A 20,532-nucleotide genomic window follows, 5' to 3' on the forward strand; every position below is an offset into this window, starting at 1 on the left:
ATTTCAGTGTGGAGTACCTGATTGGGCTAGGTATGCAAAGTTGGCTTTAATAGATCAGAGGCGGGGAAGAGGAGTTAGCACAGAGTTGAAGAGCTTATGACAAAATGTGTGCAGTTTAGGGTGCAAATTTTGCACAATTTAGGGGGCAAGTCGCTCTCAGAGATTCAGATTCGGATTCCTCAACTGTCAATAGCAGTCATTTCACTGAGTTGCTGCGAAGTTTAAAATGGGCTAGCTAAGCTCTAAAACAGTCCACCGCAAAGCGTGGTCTGAGAGTGCTCCAGCAACGCCTGGGAGCTCGTTCCAAACGAGGAATCTCAGGCCCCATCCCAGACTTACCGATCAGGAAACCATGAGGGAGGCCCAAATCAGTGTGTTAGCAAGGCCTACAGGTGATACGCATTAAAGCTTGAGCACCACAGCTCCGAAGAATTACACGAGTGTTCATTACTGAGGAGATTAACGAAAGTGGGAGGCCGAGGAGCAGACCTGAGGCGGGAGACAGGGCCGTTTGAAAGAAAACTAGGAGCCACGTTGCAATGTGGGGAAACTCTTGGGTCTGTGCGACCTCCGAGGAATGTCACTCCCTGGAGGCGCGCGGACGCCAGGCACCTGCAGGTGGCGCTGGACGGGCCATTGACACGGAGGCGGGGTCTGCAGCTTTAGAGCAGGCTTCGGACTCCTAAGGCTCTGACGCCGCGTGGAGCTGGCACTTCTCCGCAGCAGCTGAGCCGCAACTTACGGTCCCGTCGCGCCGAGAAGCGGGTGAGTCCCTAGAATCGTCCCAGCTCGCCACTTGCTCCCCGTCTCCAGGTGGCCCTGCGAGGGCGGGCGCGGGCTCCCAGCCTCGGGAAGGGTTTAGCCGGTTGCAAGCCTCCCAGCCCTGGAGCGGAGGCGCTCCGGGGCGAGGGCAGCTCAATTCGCCCCTTATGCGCGGCTCTCCCCGGAGCACAGTGCTCCGTTGTGGCCGGTCCAGGGACTGGGAGCCAAGGACTCACAAGGAAGTCATTTCGCTGGGGGCTCAGGGAATATGATGGGTTATTCAGTTTGTTCTTCCGTTGGGTTCTGATGGCAAGTTTTCCAGCGTGGCAAAATCGCGGCGGGTTTGCATAGCATTGATGAATGGTACACAGTACTTAAAATCGTGTGACTTGCCTTCAGGTTTCCTAGTAACAGGAAGTTTTCATTTTAAGATCTGGGAACATTAGTCCTACTCTTTCAGGATCTAGTTTGGGATTCAGGTTCTCTCCAAATAGTAGATCAAGGCTTCCTGTATGTCACGGGTCAGGTCTACCAGAAGGGGTTTATAGACATAAAAAACTTAAAACACTTCTGAATTTCTTTCGCTGTAAAAAAAAAAAAACCCACAACATCCTGACATTGACTAAGATTTATTTAACACAGATATTAAGCAATGCTTTTAAAAAAACAGCCCAGTGAAGAAAAACATCTTGCCTTTCTTTACATAGTTAAATGTAGTGAAACTAGTATACGCTTGAAAGCATAGAAGATTTGGAAACGCAAAGCAATCCATATTGTATTCTAGTCATTGCGTTTCTTCATATTCTAAACTCTTTGACAAAAACATGAGTCAGTTGGGCTGTGTCAATATTTAGCAGGAACATCAGGTCAGCAGCCATCCTGGTACGGCAAAACAGAACACTCGCATCAAAAATATGTTTTGATTTTTAAGTGGGATGAAAGTTAGAGAACTTTGGGTCAAATCTGGAGTTCCAAACATCTGAACACTGTAGTTTCCTGGGTGTTTTTTTTTTTTTCATGAAAAGATTTTACTGTAGAATTTAAATTATACATTTGGTTAATGTCTGATGGAAACCAACATATTTTATTTGACTGGTATTTTATTTTCTTGGCTTCTGGCACAAGTCTAACTGTGGACCACAGAGCCAACAGGCTCCCTCACTGCCCTGGACTTTTCCTTGGCCTTGCTCTTTAGTATAGTCTCCCTACCATGCAGATGAATGGATGGATACTTCTCCAAGGCCCCTTTGCCTTTTCACCCAGATTCTGTATGAAGTGGCCCTCAGTCAGGAAATGCTGCTGTGGGAGTGCCTGGGTGGCTCAGTCAGTTAAGCAACCAACTTCCATTCAGGTCATGATCTCAAGACTCGAGGGTTTCAGCCCCGTGTCGGGCTCTGTGCTGACAGCTAGTTCAGAGCCTGGAGCCTGCTTCGGATTCTGTGTCTCCCTCTGTCTCTGACCCTCCCCTGCTCATGCTGTCTCTATCTCTCTCTCTCAAAAATAAATAAAACATTAAAAAATTTTTTAAAAAAAAGGGAAATGCTGCCTACTTGCTTGCCGCCCCAGGACCAGGTCTACAAGAGAGCTCCCGCCCTTTCAGTGCCATGATCTGTCTATAAAACTGCCTTCCTTTAGGATTCATTGTACTACCATGCGGTTAGTTGTTGAAATTTCTGCGCTCTCCTCTAGACTGAGTTTTTTGAGAGCGCAGGCTCCGTCTCATTTAACTTTGTATTTCCACTGCCCAGTATTATTGTTCACAATATAGTTAATGAGTTAATATTGAATAAGTGTAGATTTGTATGTTAACATCTTTCCCATCCTACAACTCAGAGTTAAAATATCTAAACAGTGAATTATATTTTGTTCGATTACAGTAGATAAAACTTCTATTCCTATTCTCGGACACATAGCCACCTCCCAGATTAGTCTATAATGTTGGTTAAATCACTGTGATTTGGAATGATATTTATTAAGGAAATAGACTGTAAGCTCCCCCAGAACATAGTCTCATTTCTTTTTCCTCCTCAGTGTCTGTTATAAAGTTGAATTCTATAAATACCTGATGATTCGCATATGCCTTACTCAGGAGTCTCAAATGCCAGCGATACTCAATTCAAACTAAAGCAAAAAAGGGAATATATTGGCTTGTGTGACTGAAAAATTCATTATCTGATCTTAGGAATTCTAAATACTTAAAATATATCACCAGGACTCTTCTGTGTCTTTCCCCATTTCTTGCTTGTACTTTGGTGTGCTGGCTTCTTCCCAACTTAAAAAATGTTAAGGACATCTCTTTATCTTCCACTTCCATATATAAATATCAGAGAGGGAGACTCTAATAATTTTTTTTTTATTTTTATTTATTTCTAGGAGAGAGAGAGAGAGACAGCGTGAGCAGGGGAGGGTCAGAGAGAGAGGGAGTCTCAGACTGAAACAGGCTCCAGGCTCCGAGCTGGCAGTCAGCACAGAGCCCGACGCGGGGCTCGAACCCACGAACCGTGAGATCATGACCTGAGCGAAAGTCGGACGCTTAACCGACTAAGCCACCCAGGCGCCCCAGGACTCTAATAATTTAACTAGGGTTGTATGCCATCCCTAAGCCAATCAGTGCCATCAAGGAAACAGAGAACTGTGATTAGCCATGAATGAGTCATATGCCAAAGGAGGGACATTCTCCAAATGGAGAATATGGTTTAAAAGAAAATTTTTTTTAATGTTTTTATTTATTTCTGAGAGAGACACACACAGCATGAGCAAGGGAGAGTCACAGAGAGAGGGAGACACAGAATCTGAAGCAGGCCCAGGCTCTGAGCTAGCTGTCAGAACAGAGACCATCGTGGGGCTTGAACCCACAAACCGCAAGATCATGACCTGAGCAGAAGTCGGACACTTAACGGACTGAGCCACCCAGGCGCCTGGAAAAAGTTTTAGAACATTAAAAAGAAGGGGGAAAATGTGGGCAGAGAGCAAAACAAGTATCCTAAGCATGAATGCTGCAAATTTTCAAAATAATCTGTGGAAAATGTTCTCATAGCACTTCAACAAAGGCAAATGTTGGCATTATGTAAAGAAGGCTCCTCTTTATTTTTTGAGAAAATCCAACCTTTATAAGTCGGAGATTGTTTGAATTATTTTAGGCTATTCCTGGAAACAACTTTTCACTTACTTAATAAAGTATTACAGGTGGTCTAAAATTCAGGAACACTTGGAATGTTTCTGTCAGTCAAGTTGTTGTATATCTAGTCTGTTTTTCTCATTGAATTTCATGAAGTGCAAATTGGCGAAGTAGCCCTCGGGAAATAAATTTAGAACTAATCAAAACAGTGAATAATATTGTGATATCATATGTTTCCCTTCCTTAAAAAAAAAAAAAAAGGCCACACCCAAGCCTGAGGAGGAACAACGAAGGGTGTTAAGGAAGAGATTCTTTTGTCAGGTAGGAAGTTTGGAGAATTGGCAGGTCAATGATTGAACACAATTTGATTCAACAACTCCTTTGGAAATATACTAACAGTTCATGTCTTATCTACAAAAACCAGCCTGTTACTCCGATGAGAAGATGGCACTCTGAACATACAGCTTTTGGTCCTTTATGCCACTATCCAGGTCCACCTTTCCAAGAGTGTCTATTCTGTTTACTGTTGGAACCTCAGAATGTTTCCCCCATAAAGTCATTTAATTATTATTTCATATTCCAGTATCAACCCCAAATTCAACACAACTTCCTACAGTATAATCTTCAGCCAATTCTAACCTCTACTGATAGCATTGTAGCTCAAAAAAAAAAAAAATTCATTCCTAATTCTATTTACCTTTGAGCAGAGCTGGTTTTCCTCTAAATGAGCACCAGGAATTAACTTCCCCTAAAATAAAAGGCAATATCTGACCCTTTGAATTCCATATAGACATGTTTGTCACTCATTGTATGAATAGTCGACAAAGCAAAGCAGTTACCATTGACACAAGGGCACTGGTTTGAGATTCTGACAGATTATGTGAGGTTTAATAGTAAATCAGTCACTATCTGTATTTTAATTGCACTTTCTAGGTCACTCTCGTCCTTATGTGAGTAAATTTTTCATATTGCCGTATCCAACATTAGACTCAAAGAAGATAATTATGTTTTCATAGGTGGCTGAAACAATTCTATTTTAAAGAATTAATGGAGAGCAGACAAGACATTATGAGCCAACAACCTTGGACAATGAAGCCTAGGAAAAATCTAGAAGATGATGATTATTTGGTAATATAATAATAATAATTAATTAAAATCTAGAAACATGATTTTAATGCTGTCCTCTCTCTCCTAGGGTTGTAAAAGTGATTTTCACTGTAGCTGCCTGATATCTTCACTCTGATTCCTATCACTGATACTGTGATGGCTGAAGGTTCAGTGTGGTATAAGAAATTCTACCTTGATTGACTTGTCATGGACTTCATTGAATAACTTCAAATAAGTCACTGAAAACTCTGGGTCTTGGTTTTTCTATAAAATGAGAGAGTTGGACTAGTTCATCTCCAAGGCCGTTCCAATTCCTTCCAACATACTGTGGGTCTAAGGTTGTAAAAAGAGCCATCAGTGCCTATATAACAGTAATTTTGTGAGTATGCGTTTTTTATTCCATAGATATTATGGCTGCTTACCAAGAAATCATCAAGTTAATTGATGATTTACCATTTAAACAAATAAATTCAATTTTGGAATAAGAATCATTTGTCCCATTTTTGTGCCACCTTTCTATATGATTCAACTGAAAAGTGGTGGAAACTTTTTGTTCCAAACTCTTTTTACCTTTCTAAGTAGTATTTTCTGCAATTTTTACAGAAATTATTTTATCTTAATTATTTTAATAGGAAAAATAGTATATAAATTATATATGTTACTTATTTATATTATTTTTGTTAATTATTTTAATGGGGATAATAAGATATTACTAGCACATGTTCTATAAAATAAATGTGGATAAAATAAAATCATCTTCACTTTTCAAGTTAACCATCTTACCTGCTGTCTATAATTCTTCATTGTTAACCAGAAGATTGATCTCAGTCGACTGTACTTAGATTGTTTTAACATGCAGAGATGACAGAAGCTGTATCATGCTCAACTCCTTTCTAAATAGAGCACCTAGAAGAAGCATTGGATGTAACTGATTTATCACTGAAAGTAAAAGTCAAATAGCAAGAGACTACTTTAAACACTAAAAATGATAGAGGACTATGTGAATTAAAGTTATTCTGCATAAAATGAGGAAATGAACAAGATTGTCAATAATATTTTGAGAATAAAAATGTTATGGTTCTACATACAGAGCTCTAAGAAATGAAGAATAAATTGGGTGAGAAAGTAAATTTATTCATTAAACCAACATGATATGAACTATTCTAAGTTCTTACTTAGAAGTATTTTTTTTTGTTTTTGTTTTCTTTCTTTATTTTTTTACCTTGCTAGTGTATCAGTCAGTTGGAGAAATGACAAAATATTCAAAGCACTCTACTTTTGAGTTGTTGACGGCTTAGAAATGCAACTGGATAAAGAAGTATAACTTTCTTAGGAAATAGATCATCCCTATGGGATTTAACTACTTATATAACCTTTGTACCTTCTGATAGAGCAGTTGTCAATCATTACTTACACAAATGAGATATTTTAGAAATATAAAACCAAAGTACATCATGATGGAAGTTATATATTTTTATAACTGTAATGACTATATTATTCTTAATCCTTTGTACTTGACTGAATGAAGAATTCACTCTTTCATTCTTTGTGGAGAGTTGCCAAGTAACCAATAAAAATATTATAAAACAAATACAACTATCTGTACAATCTACACGTGCTATTATTTTTACCGATTCCTGGATTTTTTTTTTTTTTTAACCAACCTTTCCTGGATATTTTTTTAAGTTTTTCAATTTTAGTTTCCCACTTACATTATTCTATTCTTTGGTGCCTTCGAGATAAAAATACAATGGTGTCAGCTTTCATAGAGATATTGTCTGTCTTACAGAAAAATGACTAATAGAAATTGATGGAGAATCCTAGAGGCACGTGGGTGCTCAGTACAATTCTTGGTTTCAGCTCGGGTCATGATCTCACAGTTTGCGAGATTGAGCCCCACATTGGGCTCTGTGCTGGCAGTGCAGAGCCTGTTTGGGATTCTCTCTCCATCTCTCTGCCCCTCCACACTTGTGCGTTCTCTCTCTCTCTCTCTCTCTCTCTCTCTCTTTCAAAAACTACATAAGTAAAAAATGTTTTAAAATTTATAATGGAGAATCCTAACATAGCCAAGTCCACCATTGATCAGTGCTACATAGGACTATGACATCTTCAGCTAACCAATATCCAAAAGCAAGGTTCTGAATGTCTTTTTTTACTAATAAGCACAATGAGCAAAATAAGTAATGAGTTTAGGAAAAATCTCATCGTTTTGTTTAATTTTAAAATGTTTATTTTCTTTCCATTGTAGAATAAGGACTCAGGGAAGATCAACATGCTGAAAAGACCTGTGCCTTTGCACACGCACCAAACAACCCATTTTGATGAATTTGATTGCCCCGCGGAACTTCAGAACAAACAGGAACTCTTACCAGAGTGGCGCTTGCCAGTTAAAGTTGCTGCTATCGTATCATCTCTGACTTTTCTTTACACTCTTCTGAGGGAAATAATTCACCCTTTTGTAACTTCCCATAAAATGTATTTTTATAAAATTCCAATCCTGGTTATCAACAAAGTCTTGCCAATGGTTTCCATCACCCTCTTGGCACTGGTTTATATGCCAGGTGTGATAGCAGCAATTGTACAGCTTCATAATGGAACCAAATATAAGAAATTTCCACATTGGTTGGATAGATGGATGTTAACAAGAAAACAATTTGGGCTTCTGAGTTTCTTTTTTGCTGTACTGCATACAATCTATAGTTTATCCTATCCAATGAGGCGATCCTACAGATACATGATGCTAAACCTGGCATATCAACAGGTAGGTGACAACATTAACAGTGTCACTACACTAAAAAGTCTAAGTCATCTAACAAATTAACTCTATCTTATTTTAATCTCAGTACCCCAAACCTCTCTTGAAATGCTGTGTTGGGAATGTAATCTGCATTTCTAAATGTTTTCTTGTAACTCTTCATTGGGGCTTAGTTGTAAATAGTTTTATACTGAGGAATTGTTTTTCAGTTGAAAATAGTAAACTCCAACTTGAACAACAGAAACAACGAGTTTTGTTCATGGACAGGGCCACATAGCAACCTTCTGCCACCCTCATGAGATTACTTTGTAATGCTAATTGTTCTTTACCACACAAGTGTGCACATTACAATCGTAAGCATCAAGTAACTATTACATAAATTAATAAAACAGAGTATGTAAATGTTGCATTCAAGGAAAGAGACTGATAGCTCCTATGTCACTTCTTCTAGAGGAATGCAAAAACAAAGTCATAAATTTGTGGAGGCTCCAAGTTAGCAGGCCCTCCGTCATAGACAGAGGGAATGTAGAAAGGAGGAGGCTCATCTGCCGGAAACCAATGTTGTTTGCATTCTTTCTTTCCTCTTTTCCTGTCTGGTAGGTCCAACAAAATAAAGAAGATGCCTGGATTGCAGATGATGTGTGGAGAATGGAAATTTATGTGTCTGTGGGAATTGTGGCACTCGCAATACTGGCTCTGTTAGCTGTGACATCTATTCCATCTGTGAGCGACTCTCTGACGTGGAGAGAATTTCACTATATCCAGGTAAATTATATATAAAAGAACTCTGGCCCCTCAGAGAGGCACATCTTTTTGTGCTTATAATATCATCAAGTATATTGACTTTACCCCATAAAAAAATAACAAATGGTTTTCCAATAGCAAAAATCCCACACTTGTTCCAATCAATAATGTGCTCTCCAATCATTTTTCCCTATTGCTTCTAAGTAGAAGTGTTTTCTAGACATAAATAAAAGGCATTACTCAAAGAAAAATATTTCTAACATTTGAAACTTGCTAGATAATTTTCTATCCACCCACTAACTACAAAGGTGATATTTTAGGAATTTAATATCCATAGTTTGTTAGTTCCCCCAAAATGAAAATATTCTACCTCCTGTCCCCTGATTTTATTTATGACTTTTAAGTTACATAGCTTGGTACTATCTATAAAAAAGCATCTCTCCTTGAAATACGGAGTTTTATCTACTGAAAGTATTCTAATATCTAATTTTAAAAGCCGCTTTTTCCAACCTCCATTTTATGTAGCTCACTCACTTGAAGTTGCTCTGTATTCTTGGAATTCAAAATTGTCTCAGATTTACTGAGGTTAATCTGCTAGTGGTAGATTACACCCTAAAAAGAGTTATGAGCCAGAAGTCACAGGGGAATCCATGTCCGACCAGAGTCAAAGGACTACAGTTTAGTCACAGGCACTGCCAAGATTTTAAAAAGTATATTGCTTTAGCTTTTAGGGTGGACATTTTTGGAAATGCCCACAAAGTCAGACATTCCCCACTATCGCTTCTACTGGTCTATACATCTACTCCTACAGATACTTAGGACACCTGATGAGGCTGGAAAATGTGTCTCCATCTGAATTATTCCAGTGGAGCTTAGAAATGATGCCACATTTTCCAAGTACAGTATTTACTGATTTCATAGGTTCAGCTTGGTAGGCAGTAGAGTTCTCTGTTCCTCATTAAATAACTTTCTTTTTTAATTTTTTAAATGTTTTATTTATTTCTGAGAGAGAGAGAGAGACAGCATGAGCAGGGGAGGGTCAGAGAGAGAGGGAGATACAGAACCTGAAGTAGGCTCCAGGCTCTGAGCTAGCTGTCAGCACAGAGCCTAACACGGGGCTCGAGCCCACAAACCGTGAGATCATGACCTGAGCCAAAGTCGGACGTCTAACCAACTAGCCACCCAGGTGCCCCTCCTCATTAAATAACTTTCTTACTACATTTGCTCTATCACACATATGCTGACATTACTTCTCAGATTTAATTAAGAATTCACGCACTGCATCTCAACATCCCGTCCCATTCCGCTATGCACATAATACGTAGCCCATAATAAGTATACAATACATACTTGGTTAACTTAACCTTCAACCGGTCACATGTATTTTTCAATTAATAACCTAGAAACTTTCCATTTACAATGCAAGAACTAGTTACTCTCTGATTTACCTCAGAGATACATATTTGAAAAGATAAACTTAGCTATTTGATTGTATTTGTTGGGGGCTTAAGAGTGCTTACTGCTGAATAATTGTGAGTTGGATTCATTCTGGCAGGCTAATGACCATTTCCAGTAAAATGAATAGAAGTCAAAACTTATCTAGAAAAGCTCTTGTCAGAATGCCATAAAATTACATACATGAACAACTGTTTTAAAGCAACTTTTTCTGGATAGTGCCAAGTATCCCAATGCAAGTTGAAATTTTTCTTCACATCTTCATCTTTATGCGTTGTTCAAACAGTGGAAATAATTGTTGGTGTTTTTCCACTTTATCAGGATCTTTCATTTTTAACATGGGCCAATTAGTATCCATGTACCAAAATCAGAGTCACTGACTTTAGTTGCTTTCATAATTGATAAAGATCACTAATACCAAATTGATTTTTGCACTAATCTTCAGTCAACCTATTAATATTTACTGAGCACCTAAAATGCACAAATCATTGTGTTGGTTCTGCAGGGAGGCTGTGATGAGTAAGAGTCCCTGATTTTAGAAGTCTCTTGATAGGCAGAATGAAGGCAAATGCTACAGAGACAAAGTGGATCAAATAAATGTCATAAGACAGATGAACAAAGTGTGGAGAAAAGGAAGTCAGTGTTATTGATTGGCTGAGACCGAGAAGAGATTGATTGTGGATTTTCTTATATAACAAAGACACTACCCAAAGTAGTAAGGTGGGGATATGTGAAAAGAATGGAAAGATGTGAGTGAACATTGTTGAGAAATATGATAGGAAAATAAACACAGATGAATGAAAGAATTTCCAAGCAACAAAATGGATCCAGAAGAGGTCAGACAAAATAAACTCTTCTTGAACCAATCTCACCAAGATAATTTTTTTTTCTTTTGCAGAGCAAGCTAGGAATTGTTTGCCTTCTGCTGGGCACAATACATGCATTGATTTTCGCCTGGAATAAATGGGTGGATATAAAACAATTTGTATGGTATACACCTCCATCTTTTATGATCGCCATTATCCTTCCAACTGTTGTCCTGGTATGTAAAGCCATACTATTCCTGCCATGCTTGAGGAAGAAGATACTGAAGATTAGACGTGGTTGGGAAGACATCACCAAAATTAATAAAACCAAGATGTCTACCCAGTTGTAGAACTACTGTTTACACACATTTTTGTTCAATACTGATATATTTTACCATAAACATTTTAAATTTGTATTTGTTTAATAAAATGATCACTTGAGAGTCTTTATGTATCTTTTTGGTTATAAGTCGTGAATTTGAATATTTGTAGTTCTTTGTAGTTTGATTCAAAGCAATAAATAAAATAATTTTAGCACATTCTCTGTGTTCAGTAGAACTAATCATAACAAAGCAATCACATCTGATTTGTCAGACTGTATAGCACTATAAATAATAAAAGGTCATGAAGTACCAGTCCTTACTACTCATTAAAAGATATCATGAGCCATTAAAAAATGTATCATCTGAATCTACCATGCAAGTATATCCAGTATTTATAATTGTTGTTAAAGAAGTTTCCTTTTCCTTTGTGCCTGGGTTGCTCATCAGATAAGCATCTGACTCTTGAATGTGGCTCAAGTCATGATCCCAGGGTCATGGGATTGAGTCCCATGTGGGGTTCCACACTAAATGTGGAACCTGCTTGAGATTCTCTCTCTCTCTGCCCCTCCCCACTCCACTCATGTGCATGCTGTCTCTCTTCATTCTCTCCTTCTTTCTCTGTCTCATAAATTAAAAATTTTCTAAAAAAGAAGTTTCATTTTCCTGTAACTGGGTGTTATTCATGAAACACTGAACACAAAACACAGATTATGTCTATAAAAGCAAAGCAACAGAATAATATGAGATATACATCCAGGCAAAGTAAAGCTCAGGCTCTCCGGGAGGAAAAGTAAATTCACTCTTCTCTATATGAGTTATGTACAACATAACTCATTGAACATAATACATTGGTGAAAACATACCTTGAACCTGTTCCTCAAAGAGCAACACATACATCTGCTGTCAGGACTCTGTAACCCAACTGACTGTACTTCACAGGTTTTTTATAATTAGCAAAACTAACCACAAACCATATCTTTTATATAGGTAAACCATTTTTTGTGATTAATAACAATATAGCTAATGAAGATACAAATTAGGAAAAATAGTACGTTCCCTGAGTGTTACAAAGGACTATTCTGTATTATTACAACTAAGGAGGCTTCTGGAATATAAATTTGAGTTATACACTATTGAGACTCAGACTTACGGAAATGTCTGCACATAGTGAAGAAGAGTTCAGAGTGGCACAATTGGAAACAGCAGACATAACTCTGTTAGAGAAATAATTCACCATTAGATAAGAAGGAATCTAGGGCTTTAGAGTTACAAACCAGATCCTTCAAGGGTATATAACAACGGCACCACTTAACTAAGCATGTGATACATGTCATGCCCTTACCAACCAGCCCTGGGATGCAGCAGTTGAGTGCTTGCCTGCTCAACTGCATTTCATAATGGCATAGTGGCGGCATCTCCAGGACTGAGAGGGAGAAATTGAGTTCCAGCCTTCTGGCACCAAGAAAGACATCATGGTGGCTACAGCTTGGGAACAAGGTTACAACCTGAAGCAGCATTTTGATGAAGCTGTCAGGGAAAACAGCTGAGTTCTAGCTTGGTTATTGGAGTCCTATCTCTCTTAGCCGTGGTAATCCACAACAATAGGCCTATTCTGAAATACAGCATATACCCTTTAGGGAATTCCCAGTGATAAAAGAAAAGGGCTCTATAAGGACCTTAGAAGTAAAAAAACATGTAGTTTCAATTGGTACTCAGGCTTCTGAAAAACAGCGTATTCACTCTTTGTATCTTTACTGATTTTTTTACAATGGTTGGGTAGTAATGTAGTAATGTTATTAGAAGAAAACAGGGGTACCTAGGTGGCTCAGTCAGTTGAGCATCCAACTTCAGCTCAGGTCATGATCTCACAGTTCATGGGTTCCAGCCCTGTGTTGGGCTCTGTGCTGACAGCTCAGAACCTCTAGCCTGCTTCAGATTCTGTTGTCTGTATCTCTCTCTACCTCTCTCCCACGTGTGCTGTCTCTCTCCCTCCCTCCCTCTCACTCTCTCCCTCAAAAATAAACATTTTTTAAAAATTAAAAAGTCTTTAAAAAAACAATGTTATATTCTGGTATGGGCTTGGATTTCCTTTTACTTAATGGACATTTATAAAGCACCTCCCCTGTATCAGGTCCAGTGCTAGACAGAAGACATCAAAATAGGAATGACCTAGTCCCTACTCAGTCTCATAGGGAAGACATTTGAGATTAGCAATGGATTCTAGGTTTACTGGTATCACTAGGGAGGAAATGACCAGTTCTTTTTAGAAGGGCAAAGTAAGAAAGGTGTGACATTGAGAAGAAGAAGAAGAAGAAGGAGAAGGAGAAGGAGAACAAGAACGTGGGCCCTTAGGTGGCTCAGTCGGTTAAGTGTCTGACTCTTGATCTCAGCTCAGGTCTTGATCTCAGGGTCAGAAGTTCAAACCCCATGCTGAGCATGAAGCATACTTAAAAATAAATAAGTAAAAATACAAAGGAGGAATTATCTGGGATAAAGTGTAAGAGTTCTTCTGACAGAATGGAAAGATAAGTAGCTCAGTGAGCAGCATGGAGGTGTAAAATAAGGGGATAAGATGTGTGGAAGGACTAAAGTCCTGGAATAGCATCTATGAAGGAAATACCAGACAGGGTAGGGACACAGGCCAGATAAATAAACAAGGTCATTTTATGACGTGAAGCTAAGTTTGGACTTTGCCCTTCAAGGAGTGGGGAAGCCACTGACAAAAGTTTACACAGGAGTTTAGCATAATTATATTTGCATTTCAAAAAGATTTATCTGTAGACTATCTAGTAGGTGGATTTGGTCCTGGGGCCAAAGGATAAGGGCAAGTTGGAAGGTCAGATAACTATTTAGGGAACAACTGCAATATCTCAGGACAAAGTAATGTTTTAAACCAAGATTGTTACAGAGAGGATAGATAAAAGAGGAGAGCTAATGACATAAGATAGTAAGACAGAATTTCCAAGAATTCATGACCAATAGCATATGAGGAGTGAGGGAGAAGAAGGCATTTAGAATGGGAATTCTAGGATTCAGTTAGCTTGGATGACTTATAGAATAATGCCATGGCATTACTTACAATAGCCAAGGTGTAGAAGCAACCCAAGTGTCCATCCACAGATGATAAATAAAGATGTGGTGTATATATATATATATATATATATATATATAGACATATTATTCAGCCATAAAAAAGAATGAAATCTTGCCACTTAAAACAATTTGCAATGGATGCAGTCTGGAGGGTATAATGCTAAGTGAAATAAGTCAGTCAGCCAAATACCATATGATTTCACTCACATGTGGAAATTAAGAAACAAAACAAATGAACAAAGAAAAAAAGAGTCAGACATTAAAAATAGACTCTTAAATATGGAGAACTGCTGGTTGCCAAAGGGGAGTTGGGTGGAGGGATAGGTGAAATAGGTGAAGGGGATTAAGTGTACACTTATCACGATGAGCAGTGCATAATGTATAGAATTGTTGAATCACTGTATTGTACACCTGAAGCTAATATAACATTGTATGTTAACTATCCTGGAATTTTTAAAGTAAATATGAATGGATGGATGGACGGAGGGACAGATGGATGATGCCATGAAACAGAATGGGGAATTCTACAAGAGAAGCAGATTTTTAAACCAAAACCAAAACTGTGAGTGTGTTCTGTATGTTGTATGCTGTTTACAATCATCTCAATTGCCAAGGGGATGTGGTGTAGTTTTTTAGTTTCAACATATACACATGTAACTATGAAAGGTATATAGTTTAGGACGATGGTGGGGAGGGGGAACAAAGGTATTTCCCTATTCCTTTGATCAGCTGATTTTCTTATTTGAAACTTCTCATACAACAAATATGGTTGTGGAGCATAGTCACACGGGGTCTCACTGAAGCACAAAGAACAGCACCTAGAAGAGCTGCTGGCCAGGAGCCCAAAGTCTTCCTTCCTCACAGCTCTTCTTTCTACTTAAAATGAAGTCCACCTTGGGATTATTTTCTTTAAGCATTTGCTCTTTAGGAATCTTACAGCTTTTCCTTTAAAAAACAACAACAGAAACTGTCAAAAAAAACCCAAAAACAAACCAAAACAAAACAAAAACAAAAACTGTCAAAATGATGTCTTTTTATTATTTTAATAATGAATTCATTTAATGTTGTTTTAAGACAATATGATTCTGATCTGATTTTCTGACCATAGACCACATGTCTGAGGAAGCCTGTGAGGAATTATGGCCTATTGAGCACAGGAACTGTAAAATTAAACATATAAATTAATAACAAAAATATGTGGTTTTCATGGGTAACATTAACTCTGGAATTTTATTCCAAGAAAATGAACAAGTTGTCGTAGCCCCTTCTTCTAAAACTGGTCTTCAAAGTACAAGTGTTAGAAATTTTCCAGTTTGGATTCAATGTTAAATTTTACTCGGTTAATTAGAAGTCCTCTTTGCTCATGCCAATTTTTCCAGGTGTTTTCAAGATGTCCTTTGAAGAGGTAATAAAGTATCTGATCCATTTGTGGAAAATAATCCTATGCTTGAATAAATTAATGAATCACTGACTTGTGACCATTACACATGACCTGAGGCTAAAGTTCATCCCTTCTCAGCTCATTCTACTTCTTCAGCTGGTCAGGGGGTCCTCACGTTTATTGCCAGTGAGTATGTGACATTCCCAGAACTATTAATGGATGCCCACTTTGTGCCAAGAACAAGTTGCCAGTTCATGCAGCTGTAAAATTATTGACCTGGAAGAGACCAATGAGATCACCTGAGCAGCTAATCCCTTGCCCGGAGGCATGACCCCAGTGAAATGAGGCTCCCTCAGCAAAATGTTTGTATTTCTGGACAATACTAAAGAGAGAGAAAAAGGGAAAGAAAACACAAGTGCCGGTATTGTAATGCGAGGAAGCTGCTGATCTTCCAGAATCCATACTCCCCTGCACCTCTGCCAGATCAGGGAGTGGCTGATTGGACAAGATCTGAGAGTCGGAGAACCAGGAAATTAAGCTCGGGGATTACTGATGCCTTGGCCCATGACCTGGGAAATGATTTCAGACCTTCCCTGTCTTGTAACTTGAAGCTATGACCACAAAAGATAAATATAAATGGACTTGCATAGTGGAATTATACAGTGTACAAGTTGGAAGAGTAGGCTCTGTTTTCATGTTTTTAATACAATCTTTTTAAGCAAAATACCTAACAAAAGGCCAGCATGTAATAGGGGTCAGTGTTGAAGAGGGTTGGTAGGGCCAGAAGCCGTGCCTTACTTCTCCCATCCTGCTCACCAGCCCCTGTGACCGCTTGGGCTCCATGGTGCACAGTTTGAAAACCACTCCTCATTATACAGAAAAGGAAAGTAATCTTTTTGTCAAAGACGACTTATTTGGAAAGCACAGAAAGCTACTCAAAGTCTCCCAGGAAAAGGAGGGAAATATTGACAACATAAAGGGGGCATTCAGGGACACCTGGAGGCTCAGTCAGTTAAGCCTCCGAATTACGCTCAAATAATGATGTTGAGGGTCATGAATTTGAGCCCCACATCGGGCTCCGCACTGACAATGCAGAGCCTGCTTGGGATTCTCTCTTCTCTCTCTCACTCTCGCTCTCTCCCCCTCTCTGTGCCCTTGTCTGCTCCCCAAGATAAATGAATAAACTTTAAAAAAATAAATGAAAAGGGGAACAGTGATAAAACCTACAGATAAAGGGCATGATTTATACCTCCAGGCCCTAGAGCTGGATCCACAAGACAGGATCTAAGTGCATCTGCTTGTTCCATCTCTGCACACAGATGTCACAGATGATGCGGAGTTCAAAGTGGGTTCTTCCCCTTTCTCTCAAATTTGGCAACTAGGCCCACAGCTGAGAACCAAAAGTGTTAAGCGGTCCTCAGTCTAATTTCAGAGAAAAGCAGCTGTGGGTCAGATGGTGTTTGCTGAGAGGTGCTTTTCAGCAGAACCAGCACTAAAACGTTTCAACCCCTCACCGTTAATACCTGTAAGAGCACAAAGGGAGGGATGAAGGCCTTCTCTGTTCTGGGAGGTGTAAGTTTATAAAAAGAAACTATGCAGACATCTTAGCTCACTTTACCTGAGCACAAATAAAACTTTTCACCTACTCTACATCCTCACTGAAGACAGGCTTGTCCGGAAAAGACATATAGCTACCACGCTGATGAGCTTTGCTTTAAATTGATGATAACAAATGATACATGAACTCTCAACCCTCAACCTACAACCTTTGTATATTTCCATAGTCTGTTTTTCCTCTTGTTAAAACTGTATCATGCCATCTCTCTGCTCCAACAATAATAACCTGAGAGCCTCTCCTCCTACACTCAACTGGTACTTTTTTTTATTTTAGGAAATTGATGTCCTCAAAAGAGAACTGTCTCATCTTCTAAAAAGATCTATCTGCCAATGTACCTGCACCTTGTACCTGGTACCTGCTTGATAAATCATTGTCCCTGTCCCTAAGGCCAACTCTTCTGTTTCAGCACTGAATCTCATCCCTTTTTCTACTCAAATAGCTTACACATCTCTTTCCTGTGTCATCAGTCTACATGCCTCTGCTGTAGTCTTCCCGTCAGTTACGCGAGCATTACAAAGTAAATAAAATAGTTTGAACCAACATCCCTCTCTAATTCTTGACAAAACAAATTTAAAATTCCTCCAGAGACTTGCCTACTTTGATATTAATTTATCTATTCCATTTCTTTTGATTAATATTTGCATGGCGTATATTTTCTCATCCTATTACTTGGAACTTTTCTGTTTTCCCATGTTTTTAGGTGTGCCTGTTGAGAGCAACACATAGTTGTTATTTTTTTATCCAACCTGGTAATCTTTGCTTTTAATGATAGCATTTAGGGGTACCTGGGTGACCCATTCAGTTAAGTGTCCAACTCTTGATTTGGGCTCAGGTCATGATCTCATGGTTGGTGAGATCAATCCCCACACTGGGCTCTGTGCTGTCAAAATCCCTGCTTGGGATGCCCTCTCTCTCCCTCTCCCTCTCTCTCAAAATAAGTAAATAAATAAACTTAAAAAAAAAGAAATCTAGGCTGGGAGTTATTTTTTTAGAACTTTGTAGAAAGTTCCACGTTGTCATAAAAGAAGAGAACTCTCTTTCTGTTGCTTCATGAGTTTCCTCTGGCTACTTTATGTTTTTTTTTCTTTTTGTCTTAGTTTTAAGTAATTTTGCTATAATTGGGCTAAGTGTCGTTTTCCTTTTAGTTATCCTAGTTGAAGTTTTTAGCGCTTCTTGAAAATGTGGTTTGATATTCATCAACAGATTTGGAAATCTCTCATTGTCTTTTCAAATAATGCTTATGTCTCATTTTCCCTCTCCTCTGCTTCTTCCAGGGCCCTAATAATTCATGCCAGTATTCTCACTATAGCTCCTATTTTATAACATTCTTTTTGTATTTTCCATTCCTTTTTGTTTCTATATTATTCTGGCAATCACTTTTACCTATCTCATAATTCACTAGCTCTCTCTTCAACTCTGTCTAATCAGTTATTAAATCCATGCATTGAGGGGTTTTTTTTGGTTTATTTATTTATTTTAAGTAATCTCAACACCCAGTATGGGGCTCAAACTTACAACCCTGAGATCAAGAGTCACATGCTCTTCTGACTGAGCCAGCCAGGTGCCCCTCATCCACTGAGTTTTTAATTTCCGTTACCACATAAATTCAGTTTTAGAATTTCAGTTTGGTTTGTTTTCATGGTTTACAGTTTTCTGTCAAATTCCCTAATCTGTTCTTAATCTCTTTGAGTGAATTAAGAATCCTAAAGATAAGTTCATGATGTTCCTGTGAGTCTATTTCTATTATTAGGGGTCAACCCCCCCAACTCCTTGGTTTTTACTGCTGTCTTTTTATCTTCTCATATGACTGGTTATCTTACTGAGTACCAAACACTGTATATTAAGACATCATAAAAATAATCTGAGGCTTTGAATAATGTTGTTTTACTCCATAACAAATTTATGTTTTCTTCCGGCAGTTAGTTAAGAGGGCTAACAATGTAAAGATTTCCTTAATTTCATTTTAGGAATTGAGTTTATTTGAAGCTGGGCTTCAGTCGCTTCCAGACTTGAACTACTTCTGATTCATATTTATTCCCTAGAGTTAGTTCCTTGGAATTCAAATGCAAGACCTGGTAGAGGGTGACTACCTAGCTCTCTCCCTTGGCATAATTTGGACTACATAATTTTGTCCAAGCAGTCTCTTGAAGCTGTTAAAAATCCTTTTGAGTTTCTCAACCTCTCAGCTACCTCGTCTAATTAAAAAATAGACTTTGGTGCTGGGTTTCTTCTTCCAAAACCGATTATTCTTCACCCTTTTGTTAGCTATCCAATACCTTCAGGCAAAGGGTTTTTACAATTAGGCTTTTTTCCCCCCTAGTGGTTCTCAGGATTGGTACACATAACTCAGGCAAGCATTACCAGAAGCAGAAATCACTAGAGAAAAATGACTGTTTACTGTCTTCTGTCCTCTTCTTCCATTTTCTGTCTTCTATTCTGAACAGCTTTATCTCTCACTGTTCCACTGCATTCTCTTGTCGAGATCGCCAAGTGATCAAGTGTCAGCCCTTATCTCATTTGTCCCCCCCCCACCCCCGGTACCATTTGACAAGTTGGAGACTCTGTTTTTCTGGAAACATTTTCATTACTTGGCTTCTGAGAAATCATATTCTCTCTCCTACATGCTTTCTCTGTGTCTTTTGCTGACTCCTCTTCTTCCTCCTATCATCTCAGTTAGCAAGGTTAACTCTTTGGCCTCCTTCTCTAGCTACACCCACAATGTGGGTGACCTATAGTCTTGTGGCTTTAAATATAAAAAACTGAAAGTATATTGATGTGTCCCAAATTTCTATTTTATTTCTAGCCTTGACTTTTCACCTGACCTCCAGAGTATTACATCTAACTACCTTCTTGACAACTTTATCTGACTGTCTAAAATGCATCTCAAGCATAAAATTCTAAAAATCTTAAGCTCTTTCCCATCTCCACCCAGTAATTCAAGATGGACAATCAGGAGTTATCTTTAATACTGCTCTTCCCTCACACTCCACATCCAATTTATCAGCAAATTTTGCTGGCTGGACCATCATAATGTAATCTGTATCCAGCTGTGTCTTATTACTAAAACCGTATCGGTCCAAGCCACTTTAGTCATACTTGCTATTTCCTCTTCCTGGAAATCTCTACCTTTTCCATGACTAATTCTTTTACATCATTATATCTATGCTGAGATGTCATTTCTTCATAACCACCTTCCCTGACTGTCCTGTCTAACAGAGTTCTCTTCCTGTACCACTGTCTCCTTTTCCTTGGTTTTATTTGTTTAGTTCTTATTACTATCCAAAATTGTATCTTGTTTAGATATACTTGTGTTTATCTGGTCATCTGGTTCCCCCACTCATGAGAACAGACACTGTGCCTAGTTCATGAC

The 20,532-nt window shown here is 38.6% G+C and overlaps 1 protein-coding gene across 1 annotated transcript; it reads left to right on the forward strand.

Annotated features, from left to right (window-relative positions):
* The first annotated feature begins 706 nt into the window (after window positions 1-706).
* Window positions 707-11,185, forward strand: STEAP1 (STEAP family member 1). Its single transcript, XM_077766793.1, has 5 exons — window positions 707-765; window positions 4,897-5,008; window positions 7,236-7,748; window positions 8,343-8,507; window positions 10,840-11,185. Exons 2-5 carry the CDS (start codon window positions 4,928-4,930, stop codon window positions 11,095-11,097), a joined length of 1,017 nt encoding a protein of 338 aa, XP_077622919.1. The 5' UTR covers window positions 707-765; window positions 4,897-4,927; the 3' UTR covers window positions 11,098-11,185.
* Window positions 11,186-20,532: the final 9,347 nt, after the last annotated feature.

The sequence above is a fragment of the Crocuta crocuta genome, unplaced genomic scaffold (assembly GCF_008692635.1).
Source record: "Crocuta crocuta isolate KB4526 unplaced genomic scaffold, BGI_CrCroc_1.0 scaffold165, whole genome shotgun sequence".
NCBI lineage: Eukaryota > Metazoa > Chordata > Mammalia > Carnivora > Hyaenidae > Crocuta > Crocuta crocuta.